General features: G+C 31.8%; 1 protein-coding gene across 2 annotated transcripts; it reads left to right on the forward strand.

Moving 5' to 3' along the window:
* Positions 1 to 17,205, forward strand: LOC140052612 (uncharacterized). 2 transcript variants are annotated; one of them, XR_011845636.1, is made up of 25 exons: positions 1 to 75; positions 541 to 622; positions 1,531 to 1,613; positions 2,480 to 2,656; positions 2,793 to 2,861; positions 3,550 to 3,682; positions 4,313 to 4,407; positions 5,124 to 5,203; positions 5,636 to 5,768; positions 6,355 to 6,407; positions 6,831 to 6,896; positions 7,185 to 7,275; positions 7,780 to 7,878; positions 8,249 to 8,306; positions 8,530 to 8,744; positions 10,013 to 10,060; positions 10,515 to 10,551; positions 10,711 to 10,799; positions 10,978 to 11,198; positions 12,180 to 12,369; positions 12,793 to 12,871; positions 13,249 to 13,394; positions 14,056 to 14,149; positions 16,414 to 16,457; positions 17,119 to 17,205. XR_011845636.1 is itself a non-coding variant. In XM_072098258.1 (23 exons), exons 1-23 carry the CDS (start codon positions 4 to 6, stop codon positions 13,795 to 13,797), a joined length of 2,394 nt encoding a protein of 797 aa, XP_071954359.1. In that variant the 5' UTR covers positions 1 to 3; the 3' UTR covers positions 13,798 to 13,869. The 2 variants fall into 2 exon arrangements, 1 of the variants encoding a protein (XP_071954359.1); XM_072098258.1 differs by lacking the exons at positions 14,056 to 14,149; positions 16,414 to 16,457; positions 17,119 to 17,205 and adding an exon at positions 13,720 to 13,869.

Raw genomic sequence — 17,205 nt, forward strand, 5'->3', positions numbered from 1 at the left:
TCCATGTTAGAAGAAGAATTTCAGACATGGAATGGTCTCACGAAAGATCCTACCGAAACCATAATAATGATTGATGTAAGTATATTGATCACAGTGCATAAATATTGTTGCAGGTTCCGCTCACAATATAATAACTACTAGGCTAGTCTTCTTGACAGGAGTAGGCCTAGCCTAGGCTAGGCTAGCCTAAAAAAAGGATAAAGAGTAGGCTAGTGTAGTGATGATGGTGTGTCATTCAACTACTCCCGGCCCTCACCCCGTCCTAGCACACAGAGACATCATTTCGTCGTGTCCCACCAGGAACCAGACCAGAACAGTTTCCACAGAACTGCCTTTAAATCCCCCTACTTTCTTGATAAAATGCACTAGGCCTAGGCCTAGGCCTACTCTGTACATATTTCCTTGTAAATTTAATGCATGGCTACAAGATTGCAGATTTTACCATAAATATGAATACAATATTTCATTCTCTATTAAAGTATTATCGTACAACCAGATTTGAAGAATTCTTAACATTTTAGGTGTTAATTTTTTTTTCAGAGTACAGTTGACAAATCTGGAAGTGTATGCCTTAATCTACTTCTAGCTGGTCAACATGAGTTCAAACTTTTTTGTCCGAAAGGTATTGTATTGACAAAATTGTTGATTTGTATTGTGGACATTTTTTTTTAACGACTTCTAGTAATTATACAAAATGAATTCACAAAACAATTGCTGACAAAAAGAATCATGAATTTGTATTTTATAATATTTACGTATGATTTTATCAACGATTTTACAGGAAAAGGGGGTACAAATTAACATTAAAAATCGTTAAAATATTCTATTTTTTTGTTTTGAAGTTTAACCGAGTTCAACTTCAAGGTTTAACGATCATTAAAACTAACCAATCAAATGGTTCATAAATTACATCGCCATAGTTTGTGAAAAAATATGTATGCGCTGACAATTCTTGAATTTTTACAATGCGACAATGTTTGTCTTTAGTGTAAAGCCTAGATTAAGATATCAGCGAAAGCATATCCTAGGCTGGGTTGAAGCATAAAAAACCCGTAACTTTTCAATTTTAATACAGGCCCGGCTGCGCGTGATTTTGTAAAACTTCATGTCCGCATGTCCCAGCAATGCATGCGAGAACCAAGAAACTATGAACAATCGCATAAAAATGTGTAAATATTCGCGGTCTGGCTCGATCATCGTTATTTATTTTCAACGATTTGAAAGTTCAACGCAACTTAGCGCAACTAGCAACACGACTACCCAGCAAGCTAGCAAATATTTTGGTAAATGTATACTGTGTCAACTGACTGACCAATCACAAAAATTGAAAACTCTCTAATATACATATTGAGTGAGACCCTTTAAATTTTTAAAAGATTTTGAATATCATCAACTCATACAGGTGTACACAGTTACCTACAGTAGATGAGGGAGGGGACAATTGAGTCTGAAATAAATAATTCTGTAACTTTAGAATAATCAGTAGATTATTTTCTTTAGGTTTCATAAAATTGTCTTCAAATTTTTTAGACTATCCAAGATACAACTCCGGATGCACATTCAATGTTGATACAGGAAATGATCATTTCTTCTGGAAAAAATCATTAAATGAGGTATTAATACAGTAATAATACAGTAATAATCATTAATTGAGGTATTAATACAGTAATAATACAGTAATAATCATTAAATGAGGTATTAATACAGTAATAATAATTTGGTAATATAAAATTGAAAGAGTAAATAATGTATTGAAAAAATAGGTAATAATAATATGGTAATAAAAAAATAAAAAAATAAATAAAAAAGTAAGAACAATTATAACATATCAGTATCATAGTATGCAATGTTGAATATAAAGCTCTGTCTACCTCAAACTTCATGTGATGTGCCCATATATGGACATGATGATGTCATATCACTACCATATTTGAGAATATCACTTCGATATTTGGCACATCATACTTTTTTTTATCAAACTAGTTTGATAGTAGAGAGGTTTTGCAATTTTACGAATACGATAACGAAAACGGATACGTCACGCACACGTATTCGTTCTCGTAAGCCAGTAAAAATCTGTTTCGCATGGCAACGAAATATTGAGGGCGCCGTCCAAAATATGACTGCGGTAATTTTTAGCGAAGCGAAGGTACGTGTTGCTTGGCGGCCTAGGCCTAGCATAACATCAAAGCGAGTGAGGACTTTAAAAACTGCTATTTATCAAAATTGACCTGGCATTTTAGTGATATTTGTCAACACGGATACGCTTTACGAATATGAAATGTGGATCAGCTCAAAAGTTTCACAAATGTATGACGTATCCGTTTTTCGTTATCGTATTCGTAAGGTTGCGAAACCTCCCTTTTGGAGATAGAGCTTAAGACCATGATGATTTGTGTCGCTTTAGATTTTGTAATAGCAACAGTCTTAATTCCAAGATCAGCAGCTGCACTTTTACATATTATCTTTCTTGACTTAGTTTTTCAGAGACAGTAAAAGAAAACTTTTGCTGACTGATGTCTTAGACAAAGCACTAAGTTTGCATGTTACATTGCCTGCTAAGCCAATAATCATAGATCTGACATTAGACCAGACTGAAGGGGATGAAGACGAAGATGAAACTACAACAGCTGAAGATGAAACAACTGCCGACGAAGTAGGTCCAACCTTTTCCACAATGTATATAAATTAGCTGTCTTAAAATGTCTCGTTTCATTTTTACCAATTTGTTTCCTTTGTTCAAATTGTGTAGTTCTTGAAAACAAAAATATGTTTTTTTAAAAATTCAATAGGATTTTTCTTTGCTGGATGATGATTCATACTTTACAACTGAATGGGAATTACAAGTAACAAAATTGAGGGTAAGTTTGTTGGTTATGCTCTCTAGTTATCACTGTAAATTTTCTTAAATAGTCCCTCAAAATCCTACCTGCAATGTAGAGATGTTTTTTCCCCCAACCTAAATATTAATCTGGAATTCACTCAATTGACATCTTGTAACCCCTTTGTAACTATATCCCAGGACCTAATTATATACCAGCATATACTTACAAAACTTTCTTTAAAAGATGTACATGATTTCTGTAAATGGAATCACAACATAATATAAACAGTTAACAGTAGTGGAGCTGCTTGGTGGTGAACGTGCTTGCCTTCCAATCCCAAGGTTCAGGGGTCAATCCTGACCTACTGCCAGGGTTGTAACTCACAGCTATTTCAACTCCACTCCCAAGCCTTTCAAATAAGACTTAGTTTATGAGCATGATAATTTATAAAATAGTTTATCCATCCTGTAATTGGCGAGTTACTCGCTGGATGCATATGAAATTTTAAAAATAATGTAAAAAGGCAAAATGTGAGAGTTCAAACTGCCTGATATTGTTGTAAATTAATAATTGTAAAATAATAAAAGTAAGAAATCCGCTATACACTCCAACCAAGACTCAAACTCTGACCTTATGCTTGTATTATATATACCAGTCATTAGCTTACTAAGTCATTGTTATTGTAAAAGATTACAAATTTGTATGAGATTGTCTTTTAAAATAGAAAAATTGGGCAACAAAGGAAACAGAAATACGAGAAGCAATGAAAAAGCAACCATCCAGTTTAAATGCTTCACCGATTCACAACAGTTTGATTACAATGCCATCATCTTCAAAAGCTCCACACTTAACTCCAGGTATGTTAAGCTCTGTTTACACTATCAAACTTTATGTGAGAAAACAATGTGATGTGCCTATATATGTACATGATGATATCATATCACTACCACATTTAGGAATATCACTACCACATTTAGGAATATCACTACCATATTTTGGCAAAAGTTTGATAGTGTAGACATAGCTTAACTCTATAGTGTATTACTCATATACCCTGGTAATTTGATTGGATGGTTTTGTATCACATGGTATTTCAAATTTTTTCCAATTCTACAGTAAAATAAAATACATTGGTTTTATTCAACATCCAGCTTGTCTAAATTATAAAGTATCTGAATTCATCATGTGATCGTTTTTTCTTTGCAAATTATTATTTTAATTAATAATAATATATTTATAGCAGTATCTCTTCAGAGATCTATCTTGTGATGTGAATGAATCTGACACACTGTAGAGCTTTAAGATGGGTTAGTTTCGTATCATGTGCCGCCGTTCAATATTAGTTCTATTGCATGGGAAAACTTCTTTGTAATCGCCAAGATTGTACAGCGATTTCACTGTGTGCAAAAACTCCTAATGAGATCTATTACATATATTAATTGATTAATATACTATATCATTTTTTATATTCAATTATTTTAATGCAGGTAAATGTGATAGTCAAGGTACTAGACAGATATTCAGCACTAGAGCTGCTTCAGGAGTTCTTGCTAATGATCTCATCTCCATTCTAGAGTCAAAGGTCAGATACTTATTTATTTAGACTTTGCCTGCCTGCATTATATTCTTATTCACTCTGTGAAGACTGCAAAATGAGTTGAGGATGTCTTACACAAACCCTAGCATACAGTATTTAGTCTTTTTTTAACTCGTCTTTTTCCGTGTTTAAAGCTTGATTCCCACTAGCGACGCAACGTAACGCAACATAAGCAAATGCCCTTCAAATAATTGTGTTTGCCCCCGCCTGTGTGAAATCAAACCTGCTTGTTGCGCGTCAATGTTAGCATGCCGTAGACTTTGACCTGGTTCACCCCATGTACCTTTGAGTACGCGCTGTTATTTTGCCTTGCGTTGTTGCGTGAAAGCAAACTGATTTGATTTCCCGTAGCGATGTTTGCAGCACTGTTACGTTGTTGGTTCCCACTTGTGATTGCACAATACAACACTTTGCATCGATACATTACGTTGCGTTCTAGTGGGAACCATGCTTAAGTGTCCATAATACAAGATCAGGCACAGTCTTTGTTCTAATAGTAATACTTTGTTTCTATAGAACATTGCCTAGGATATTTAGTTCCACAAAAATACATCATCTCTGCCTGGTTATGTGTGATTCTTGTTCTTGTTCTTTTTCCACGTTGTGTAAATTGCATTTTTATGGAAACAAAATAAATGAAATGAAATACACTGACCAATCTTGGTAGTCACATAACGTCACCATAATTTTGATATTTTTAGGAACTAAAGTTCTCTGCTGACCCAATTAAAGACAATATTTACAAATGGCATGCAAAACTGTTTGATTTCAAGGAAGACAGGTAAACAAAAATAATAAATTCTTTATATTTCTAAAGCTCTGTCTACACTATCAAACTGTATGCGACAAAACAATGTGCCCAAATATGGATACATCACACTTTTTTTGTGACTAGTTTGATAGTGTAGACATAATATAACTATAAAAAAAAAATGTGAGCTTGCTCATAATTGTAATTAAAAATAGGTTCTGGTATTTCTAGAACAACATTGGTAATATCCCTGCTTATTGTTCTTCTTCTGGAAAGCTTGGTTTCCACTAGGACACAACACAAGAACATTGCCTCCTAATAAGAACCAAGCCAAAAGCTGAATAAGCATCATGAAATTAGCCACTTTTTCATTTTGTAGAAATTGTAGACCTGGAGCTACTCTTTAAATAAATTTGAATTGAATTAATAACATTATATCTTTTTAACAATATTTTTTCCCAGTGATATTGCTGCAGATTTGAAAGAAATAAATTTAAAGTTTGGATACAACTACATTGAACTGCAATTGGAATTCACCATTGGCCTTTACCCTTTCTACCCTCCATTAGTCAAGGTCATCAGGCCAAAATTACAGGTTAGAGTTCACTAAATATTTCATAACTTGTTCATAACACATTGTGACTAAAAGAAAGTACAGTAAAAATTACTGTTTGGAAAGCAGTCAAATATGGCCAGTACTGTACTTTGATTTATACTATAAATGATACTTTCTAAAATACACAGACATGCCTAAAGCTCTGTCTACACTATCAAACTTTGTGTGACAACAAAATGTGATGTTCCCATGTACAGTATATGGACATGATAACACTACCATATTGGGCATATCACTACCATATTTGAGCACATCACACTTTTTTTGTCAAACTATTTTTGATTGGTGTAGACAGAGCTTTAAACACAATTTCAGAGACATTCAATATATTATTTTTCAACTAAAGGTATATAAAGCAAATAACTATATTGAGGTATTTATTGTTTATAAGCAAAATATCTTAAAATGTCACACTAAAACCCCAAATAATTGCTAAACTTTCTAATTAGAAACTGAATCATTAAAGAATCTGAATGTGTCATTTCTATCAAATAAATGGTTGAAAATTTTGCGAGAATTGTTTCTTATAGAATTGTCATTTATCAGATATTTGACTTCTTTTTAGGATTCAATGATGCAACGTGTTACAAACTTGGACATGTTAAAGCTATCATATTGGTGAGCTTTGATTTTACTCAATAAACCTCACGTGTATGGACATTAACTAAGGTTATGTTTATACAAAACCCTTCTTACTTTACACGCCTACTATTTATATGCGTGTTTTCACAGACATACATGAACGTTAACTGCCGTGTTTTGAACAGGAAGGTCAGTCACAGCCAAACGTCTGCTGCTATAATTCATGGTAACTGCTCCCCTAAGATTACTTAAAAAAGCTCACCAACCAGCTGGCTGGTCCTCAAATAGCCTTTCTTTATACAACGCCAACTTAGAACCGTGTTGATTTAGTGTGTTGTCGATGAATTGAATTGAATTGAATTGTATAGCCCTTAGTCTTAAGAGTAGACTGTTATCTTTTGTATATTTATATATAATATAATACTATATTTTAAAATGTTGCTTTTCTTTGCTTCTAAGGAATCCGACTAAAGACATGAAAACGGTGTTGATGGAAATCTGGGATTATTTAGAAAAATGGGCCAGGTAAGTGATTATAGTTTATATAATTATATGCATACCTTTCTATAAGCTAGGCAAGGAATTGTGTAAGACTTGTTTTATTTTCAAATACGCCCAAATCTAGCATGAATTTAACTGAATACTAAGATTATTAGTGCGTTGAGAACGTTATTCCCACACACGAGGGTTCTCAATCTACTGCATTTCGTACAATGGGGTCAGAGTTAGGAAAACACCTGTGCAATAAACTGACACCAACCTATGTTATGGTAGGCATATCTAATCAAGCCTTGTTTTCTTTCATGTTTGTAGAGTTGATGTTGACAGTGCAAGGAATGATCCACAGGTTTACTGGGAAGGTGCTTACACAGACTTAGAACATGATTTAGTCAAGTTAGCATTGGTAAGTAAACATAATTCTTCTGGAGCTGTTTTCACCACAGATTTTGATCTAGTCTGTTGACTTGGAAGAATATTAAAAAAGAATCAATCTTTCTTTGTAAAGCTCTGTCTACACTATCAAACTTTATGTGACAAATGTGGTGTGCCCGTATATGGATATGATGATGTCATATCACTACCATATTTGGGCACATCACACTTTTTTGGTCAAACTAGTTTGATAATGTAGACCGTTGCTTTAAGAATGTAAACCATAAACACATTAACAGACACATAGTTAACATGTAAGATGAATTTTTTGTTTTCAAGACATTAATGTTCAACCAATAAATTAAAAAATTTAGTAGCTGATTTTTTTAACTCTTTTTTGACCATGCAAATAAAAATGTAAATTTCTTGAAGCTACTTTAAGCTCTGTCTACACTATCAAAGTATCATCGTGTCCATATATGGGCACATCACATTTCACATAAAATAATAGATAAATTGTGTCTTCATACTGTAGGTGAGTGAAATAAATCCAAGAGCAAATCAAGAGTTTCTATCAATGATGAACTCAAAGCCGGTACACTATAGGCCAAATCAGCAAGTGCCACGAAATCAGGTAAAACTTTGAATTTCTACAATATTAATTTTAATAGTTACCAATGCAATCAAGGGAAAATATCCATATAAACAGTCGGACAATACAATATAAATAGAAACAATTTTAATATCATCTGAGAAAGCAGAAAAGTGGTTAATATTGACCTTATATAGGCAAGAGAGAGTGAATGCTGAAAGGGTAAAGTGGAGGAAACTCTACCGGAGGTCTGCGCATCAAATCGGAGATGAGAGAATTTCATGTTGATTGATAGTAGTGCACTCATTTATCTATTATAACTTAACTGAGAACTTCACAATGTTTTTCAACTGACAACAAATTAACTTAAATAAGAGACAACATTTTAATGTTTTGTGATCATTTCTTTTAGGGACGGGGCAATGAATATTGGCAAAAAGGAATTGGTTATGGGCATAATAATAGACCCGGTAAGTTTCAACCAAAGACCTTACACTGAGAAGATACAAAATATTTTTTGTAAACAATGTTTGTAAGGTCTTGGGCACACACAAGAATATCTTACTGTTTGTTTGAAAAAATGTACTTAAAATAAATACTAAACATCACTAAAATGAATACCCTAAAGTCATACTTATATATGCATATAGTATTCAACTAAATGTTTACCTTAAATTACTTTTCTATTATAAGGCTGGGATATAAATGCATTTATTGCTGCTCAGAAGGAAAAGGATAAACAAATAGTTGTAGTGTTAAACAATATAGTGGTTCAACTTCGAAACATTTGCTCCAATCAGCTACTGTTAGAATCTGAAATGTCTGACGACCAGGACATGAAAGAGATGGTCTCACTTACATATCTCTATGCAATTATTGAAGGGTCAGCTCTTTTAACATTTATGGAGGTAGTGTAAACATTTTATTCCCACTAGCGACGCAACGTAACGCAATCTACGCAACGTACGCAAATATATATTAAGGTTTATTTATTTCAATTGTTCTTGCAGTTAAAAAAAAACACTCATGACAATTTATAAAAATTGGATACATAATATCAAAACATTTACCATTAAAATTAACATCTCCATTTATCAACAACATACAATTACAATTTAAAATATACATTATATAATAAAATACAATTATTAAAACAGAAATTTTGAACTGTCTGATATTGAATAATATAATATTGCCCCACGTATATGAATTGTAGTAAATTGCATTAGGCTCGATTATTTAAAATATTTACGAGGTAGGGAATGGGGCTACATTTGTATCGTTCTGTTTTGACACTGGGGATCGTATTGTGTTTTCTATTTCTTATGTGTTTCTTCTCTTAGGGGTGGTAACCATTCTTTAAATTCAGAATTAAGTAAAGAAGTACCAAACTTAATGTTTGCCCTTCTAATAATTGTGTTTGCCCCTGTCTGCGTGAAATCAAACCTTCGATGTTTACAGCACTGTTGCGTCGTCGGTTTCCACTTGTGGTTACGCAATACAACACTTTGCGTCGATACATCACTGCTTTGCATTCTAGTGGGAACCACGCTTTAGGAAGAAATATATTAATGGAACAAGCATTTGTGTAATGAATTCATTATAGCCTAGTCATTGGTTGACCAAGTTCTTTAGCCAATAGTGACTTGTTTATAAAGGATGTGCCTTTAATAATAATAATAATAAACAGTATTTATATAGCGCCTAATGGATCACTGACCCCTCTAGGTGCTTTACATTAGACCTTAACTAATGGTAATAAACTATCCCCCGCCGGACACCATTCCGGTATTTCTTAGTCGAGGTTTCGGGGATGGAGACAATCAATAATGTGAAAAAAAATGTAACTAAGCTTAACTATGCTTAACTAGGTAAAACTATCCCCCGCCGGACACCATCCCGGTATTTCTGAGTCAAGGTTTCAGGGCCAGAATTAAGAATAGAGAGTAAATGAAGCATGCACAACTTAAGCTAGGGTTAAACTATCCCCCGCCGGACACCATCCCGGTATTTCTGAGTCAAATGATACTTGTAAAAATAATTGTCTAACTACTCCCCAAAATGTTCTTACCCTACTCGCCAAAGTAGACATACACTCCTTCCTGAGCTCATGTCTGCTGTTGTTTCTGGTATCTTTTATCTTGTAAACATGTAATGCATACAATTTTTTTTTCAGGCCAGTTTAAAGGATGTGTCGTTACTTGAAATATGTCGACACACATCTGTAAGTGTAATATTTCAATTTTCTACAAATTGAAGAAATAAAATGTCATTAATATACAATGAAATAAAAAAAAAAGTTTATGTAGAACGAAATAACATATTACAATACTCATTTATCTCACTACTCTACCAACCAAATATAAGAAAAAAAGATACAAATTGATACCAAGTTAGAATAACCATGAGATAAGGCATCTGAAACAAATATTTTCTTTAATCTTTATTTATCTTTTCTATAATAATGACAATGACAATATGCCACATGGATGAAGTACTTGAGCACTGAGCCCCTAGTGTTTCAGTTTGTTTTTCGTCCTGTCCATTATTTTTTATGATAATTTTATATATATAGTTTGAATATTTTGCTAACTTTTTATATTTTTATATATACTTTATAAGTTTAATAATAAAAATAATATAATGACAATAATATTTCACTTTTATCTTCTTTTTAGCTTTACAAAGTTATACTCGACATAATTAAAGAAATTGGTAAGTTTTAAAAATTATATTGATATAATTTTAATTATATTTTATCATACATTCTGTATTAGAAATTACAACTATTATTTGCAACACAATATTTGCACTGCACGTTCGGAAAGAAGCTTAACGTTTGGCGAATATGTTGTTCATTTTTTTCATTTTTAGCATTAAAACCAAAATTAGTAGGACTTTTGGGCAACTTACCGAATCAACACAAATCTATCAGCCAGCATTTATCAGTACTAGAAAACAGTGTAAGTATGAGTACGAAAAGAATTCTATTTCATGTGTTTATAATCTATTTTTCTTATGGTTTAATCAATCCAAAAAACTGGTCTGTCATGGGGTCCTGAGATAGTATTGAATATAAAACATGTAATACAACATCAACTTTAGTTTTCGAAACATTTAATTTGAAATTTAATTTTATAGGCTTCAGGGGTCCTTCAACATGTGGATAAAATCGGCAATGGCAGTATTCCAAAGGATCAAGACTCCAAAAGAATGAAAGTGGAACAAGGATCCAAACCATCGCTCCTTATGATGGCAATATCATGCGGAATGGTGGACTCTGAGGAAATGAAAGAAAAGAGTGAGGAGGAGTTACTGATGGAAAACTACAACACAACGGTCGCTGGTGAAACGTTAGCAAGGTGTGTGTATATGTACATGAAATTTGTTTAACTGATACATTAATGTAGTTTAGAATTTCAGAAATAATATATTTTAAATATTTTTATATTTTACTTTATCATGTAATCATCATGCAATGTGTTTATATTAATTTAAATTGTCATGTTTTTCAATTTAAGTATATTAATTCATCATAAAACATACATACATTTAATAATATACAGATTGCATGCTTAGAGGTAATAATCGGGAATGATATTTTGCTCTCGAGAATTATATTTCCCTCAGCTGGCACTTCAGGAAATATATATTCCCTCGTGCAAAATATCATTCCTCAGTGATGTCAAATCTTATATTTTACCGATATAAAAGGCGATATCTGTTATATTATATAGCCAACAACACAAGTAGCTAGTAGCTGGATTAGGTAGCTAGGCCTCCTTTATGTAAATAAGCCTTGCCTTGCGAAGAATAATAATACAGATAATTACTAATTAATGATTCCTTGGCAATACAATATTCACTTAGGCCTAGGTCTTGTAAATTAACAGAAGAATTGCCATCAATAAGGCGTACATTAAAGATGTATTGTCCCCCAAAAACATGAAAAATGAAGATTAATTAAACCAGACTTTGAATAGGTTATTGTGCAGTTTTAATATTAAAGTTAATCACTTCCATTGAAAAAAAATAATGTTTCAATTATAAAATAACATGATAAATGGTTAAATTCAACCAAAAATCCATTGGCTGGTAGTAGCCAATTTGACAATTTTTTGCTTTAAATTCCATTTTTTTCCGATCCAATTTTTGGTCGAAGTCAATAACTATTATGTGACATTAAAATGGCATATTCAACAAAAAAAATTGTAAAAAATTATTTTTCAGGGGGACAATACATCTTTAATAATAATATTATTATCAGGTTCAACAATTTACAAAAATTAATCATGTATACAGATAAATTTAAAAATGTTGTTTGTTTATCATTAATTTTATAGACAATTTCTCTGTGTTTCACACCTGGTTCGCACAAAATTACAAGACGCAATTACAATTGCGGTAAAAGATGACTCTCCGTCTAGCGCTGATGCAGAAAGCACACAAGACTCAATGGAAAATGTCTTGACAAGTGACAGTAGTCCCTGTTGTAATGGTGCATGTGGTGATGCATCCACTAGTTCTGATGAGGTATGCCATTAAAATCAACTTATAAATTGAATTTAAATAATAAAATTTGGAAAAAAAGGAACAATCTTTTATTTTTCAAATACTTAAAAATATCTGCGGTTAAACTGCTTGAGTGCATCTACATGATTGTCTTGTTTTGTCACATAGTTTCTTATATTGAAACTAGTAATCTGAAATTTGTGGTAGGTACGGTGAACAAATACATAATGTTGTTAACAAAGATATAAATTCCATAGGAGCAAACTTATTAAATATCTAATAAATATTGATTAAGTATTTTTTTTAAAAGAAGGTAAGGTTATAATGTAAGTTGTCACTAATAAAAATATCCCAATTGACATTTCAATTCGTAAAATATTTGAGAACACATGTTTGATAAAGAAAGCAAAATGAACACACTAAATAAATGTATATTTTTTGCAGGGTTCTATTAATGGTAACATAGAGGAGTTGTATTACCAGCACTTACATTGTCTACAGTTTATGCAGTTTACATTTGCAAGTAAGTCTCTCTAAATTGATCATAACATTTGTAAAGCTCTGTCTACACTATCAAACAAATGTGACAAACAAATGTGATGTGCCCATATATAGACATGATGATGTCATATCACTACCATATTTGGGCACATCACCACCATATTTGGGCACATCACACTTTTTGTTTGATAGTGTAGACAATAATATGCCGATTGTCAAAGCATGAGAATTCTTAATTTCTACTTTACCACAATTATTTTTACATGTGACCAGAAAAACCATAAATAGTTCAATTTTTATTAACTACCTGTTCCTATTACAAACTAATTACATTCCTTTATATAAGTTTACATTTCTTATACATTTTGAAAAAAAATGTTTGCTTGATTATTTCAACAGCAACAGGTGCTGGCCGTAGTCTCTATTCGAATACACAAAAGATTGCCAAACCACTTCCATCTCAGATTTTCCGAATTGCTCAAGAACTTTCAACATTATCATCATCATTACCATTTTCATTGTCATCCACAATATTTGTGAGATCTGTAAGTTCAACTTCAATTAATTATTTTAATTTTTTTTTTTCAAAAAAACTACCAAACCATATGCATTGTACTATTACAATTGTAATTTATTTCAACCACAGAAAGTTACAAACATTGTTACTGTTTTTTTCTTCTCTTTATTATTATTATTTATATATATTTAAAGTAGCAATATTTTTTATTATATTCAAGATTGAAGACTGAGTTATACTTGGCTAATTTCATATTATGACCATGAAAAACCTTCAATTTTGTACACATTTTTGTATTCAGCTATGGGTTTTTGAACTAACATTATGCATTATCTTAACTTTTTCAATTTAAGGATGAAGAAAAAATCAACCTCATGAGAGCCCTAATTACTGGGTGTGTATACAATGTGGTTTTCGTATTAACATATTGAATAATAGATAGTAGCTAGTATTGTTTGTTTTGTTGAAAGATAATGTGTGTTGTTATCAACCTCAATGGCGCAGTTCTGTGTTCTTTAAAACTGGAGAACATTGTATATTCCTGCCATTTAAATCAAATGTTAAAAGCTTCTTTAGTATATTTCTATAATAATATGTTATTATAATTATAATACAATGTTTTTGTAGGCCATTCAATTAGTGTGTAGCTATGACAGTGTTTTAAATTAAAACTGTTATTTTCATTGTAGGCCAGAAGGTACTCCATATTCAGGTGGCTGCTTTGTATTTGATATCTTTTTTCCTCCAAGTTACCCAAAGGCTCCTCCAATGGTTACTATTCTTGTAAGTTTGGCAAAATAATTAGGTGCTCATTTAGAATAAAATGATCACCTATTGTTATTGTATAAAATCTTTATTCTTATGATTCTTCTTTATTTCTCTCTGTACAGATTTTGTGTAACAAATATCTCAAAAAGTTTAATGTTAATGATTACCAAAATTTCACAATGTCTTTCAAATACTTTAACTTAGTCCTAATAAGCTTTTCAGCGTGATCACTAATCCGTGAAGTCATTTATACGCCATTTTGTGAAATCACATTATCAATCATATCTCCATAATTCATTATCACATATTAACGAAATTCACAACACGTAAACTTCAGGTCAAGGGTAAAAATATTAGCAAATAAAAACGCACGAGCACGTAGGGTCATGCGCGTGAAATCGCGAGTTAAAAATTTATAAAGCTCAAAATTAAGTTTGACCATTTGTGTGTTTAAAAAAATTACTGCGCAAAAACACGTTTTTGCGCGCGCGATATTAAAAAGCGTAAAAATACGATTTTTTTTGTACAAATCGCATTCTACTCACCATCCTTAGTACATTCACCAAATTTGAGTCAGTTCCGATTTAAAATAACGCTATACGAGCAGGTTAAAAATGACAAAATGCGCAAATTAATTGCATCAAAGTGCTGAAAATGGTGAAAAATTAGGCATTTTTTAAATGAAAATATTTCTTCAGAATGCACGATGACCCCCAAATTTTTTAACTTATTCTGGAAGCTATTGAGTTGTAGATATGAATTCATGTACATATTTTACGTATAAAATGTTATTACGTCATCAAATGGCCACTTAAATTTAAAATAAAGTTTTTTTTCTTTTTAGTCATATTTTATCACATTCAATGGAACGCATATCTGTTATTTTGTGCCCGATTTTCGCTCAAATTTTAGTATGTGATTGCTCAATTAATTGACTTTCTCAGGACTTTTGACGACATCATCACGCGTAAAAACTTGAATAACGTAGGTCGTGTAATTTCACCTTCGCCGTAAATTTGAATATCTTACAGCTCTTCAGAATTTAAGGTTACCTTGATGATTATAATTTATTATGAAAGCTGATGAAATGTAGATATTAAATCATATAAAAATCAAGCATATCGGATGTTGTGACGTTAACATATGGCCAGTTGAAGTTAAAAAGTAGTTTTTTAATCTTTTTCGTCAAAGTTATACAAATTTCAAAGAGCGCGCACAGCGCTTCTACGTGCCAAATTCTCTTCCAATTCTTATATTTATTTGCTCAATTCATTATCTTTCGAAATTGTCATCATCGAGTTTATTTTGATAATTCTATCATAACAAAAAATTAGAACATGATGTGTGTCCCGTAATTTCACCTATGCTACACTGTATATGATATACATTAAATATATGTACATATTGTATATGGCATATAATAGGCACAACTCAGTACTATAAGCATATAATAGGACGTCATACATCAACATTTTCTGATCGTATGATAACGTACGTGCATGTAAAAAAAATTAATTTCAGTAAAATGATAAAATGATCACCTATAATTCGTCAAAGTGACGAATTAAATTCTAGTTACAAATTACTATTGTCACATGCTCAACACGTCTTTATTTCATTTATTCCACATTTATGTAGTCATCAATTACATCATAATTGCAATACAACTGATAACAAGGATCCTGCATTAAAAAATCTGTAGCTTGGGGTTTTTTTTGTAGGACCCTTTTACATAAGAACAATACAAGTAAATAGAACTTAGATAAAACAGTCATTTCCCATAAACAAAGGTGTTGTTAATCAGCATATAGTGATAAAAAAAAGTATTTTTTGACATGTTTTTTTATACATTTATTTTGTTTCTTTAAAATAATACTATAAAAACAATAAACAATGTTATAACACACCTATCTTTACCATTTGATTGGTTAATTATGTGCTGTTCAGTATTAGTTAATGGTAGTTATTGCACGTTCAGGTTTACAATACACATTTTTTTATTCAATTATTCAATTAAAACCAACAGCGATAAATACCGCCACTAACAGGTTTAAAACATAAAACAATACAACACCAAAAACGGTTAACAATAAAATACAGATAAAATATATAAATATTTTGAGAATTGTGTGTAATGTAAGACCTGCAAGACTGATCCTTGTTCACCTGCCTCCAGCATTGATTCAAGAGTGAAAGCAGCGAATTAATTAATAAAGTTTAGAAAGACAGAAACAGCAAACACAGCTAAATAATTTCTTTTCATTTTCTTTTTAAATTAGACAACAGGTTCAGGAACCGTTCGTTTCAATCCAAATCTGTACAGGTAATATATATTTCTTATGATGAATAATGGTAATTATAATTATTCATAAATAGATAGCAAATAGAACAAACATTTTTGCACTCAAGCGGGAAATTACCTCACGACATTTGACCAAAATTTCTTGCGGAAGTCTTAGTAGTGTTACCATGTTGAATTCTGCTACATTTTGCTAACAGGGCAAAAATGTCAAATTGACGCTTGAAAATATTGAATCATTGTATTGTAAATACATCTAAACAATACATGAATGCCATCTTAATCATTATCAAATGTTGATATAAAATTTACGGTACACCATGTATATTTAAGCCTGTTTTCCTGTCGACGTTATTTGACGATCGTTGTTGTTGTTAATGATCAACGACAATAGCGTCGAATAACGTCGACAGGAAAACAGGCTTTAATTCTGAAAAGAACTGTTGAGTTTCTCAACGTTTCGATCAACATACTTGAAGAAACTCAACAGTTCTTTTCAGAACTAAATATACGTGGTGTATCGTAAACTTTATATCAACATGATGAAAATAATTATTCCCATTCAAATCATTCATTATTTGTGTTTACCTGTTTATGCTAGTATCATTGTATCTACTACTGTAATTTCTGATTTCATAGTAACAATTTTATAATCATTTATCTATCTACTTCTTGTAAACTGCAGTAGCGGCAGGGTATGTCTTTCATTGCTTGGAACATGGGAGGGTTTCTCCGGGGAGCAGTGGAATGAAACGTCAACGATTCTTCAAAT

This window comes from Antedon mediterranea, chromosome 6 (assembly GCF_964355755.1).
Source record: "Antedon mediterranea chromosome 6, ecAntMedi1.1, whole genome shotgun sequence".
Taxonomy (NCBI): domain Eukaryota; kingdom Metazoa; phylum Echinodermata; class Crinoidea; order Comatulida; family Antedonidae; genus Antedon; species Antedon mediterranea.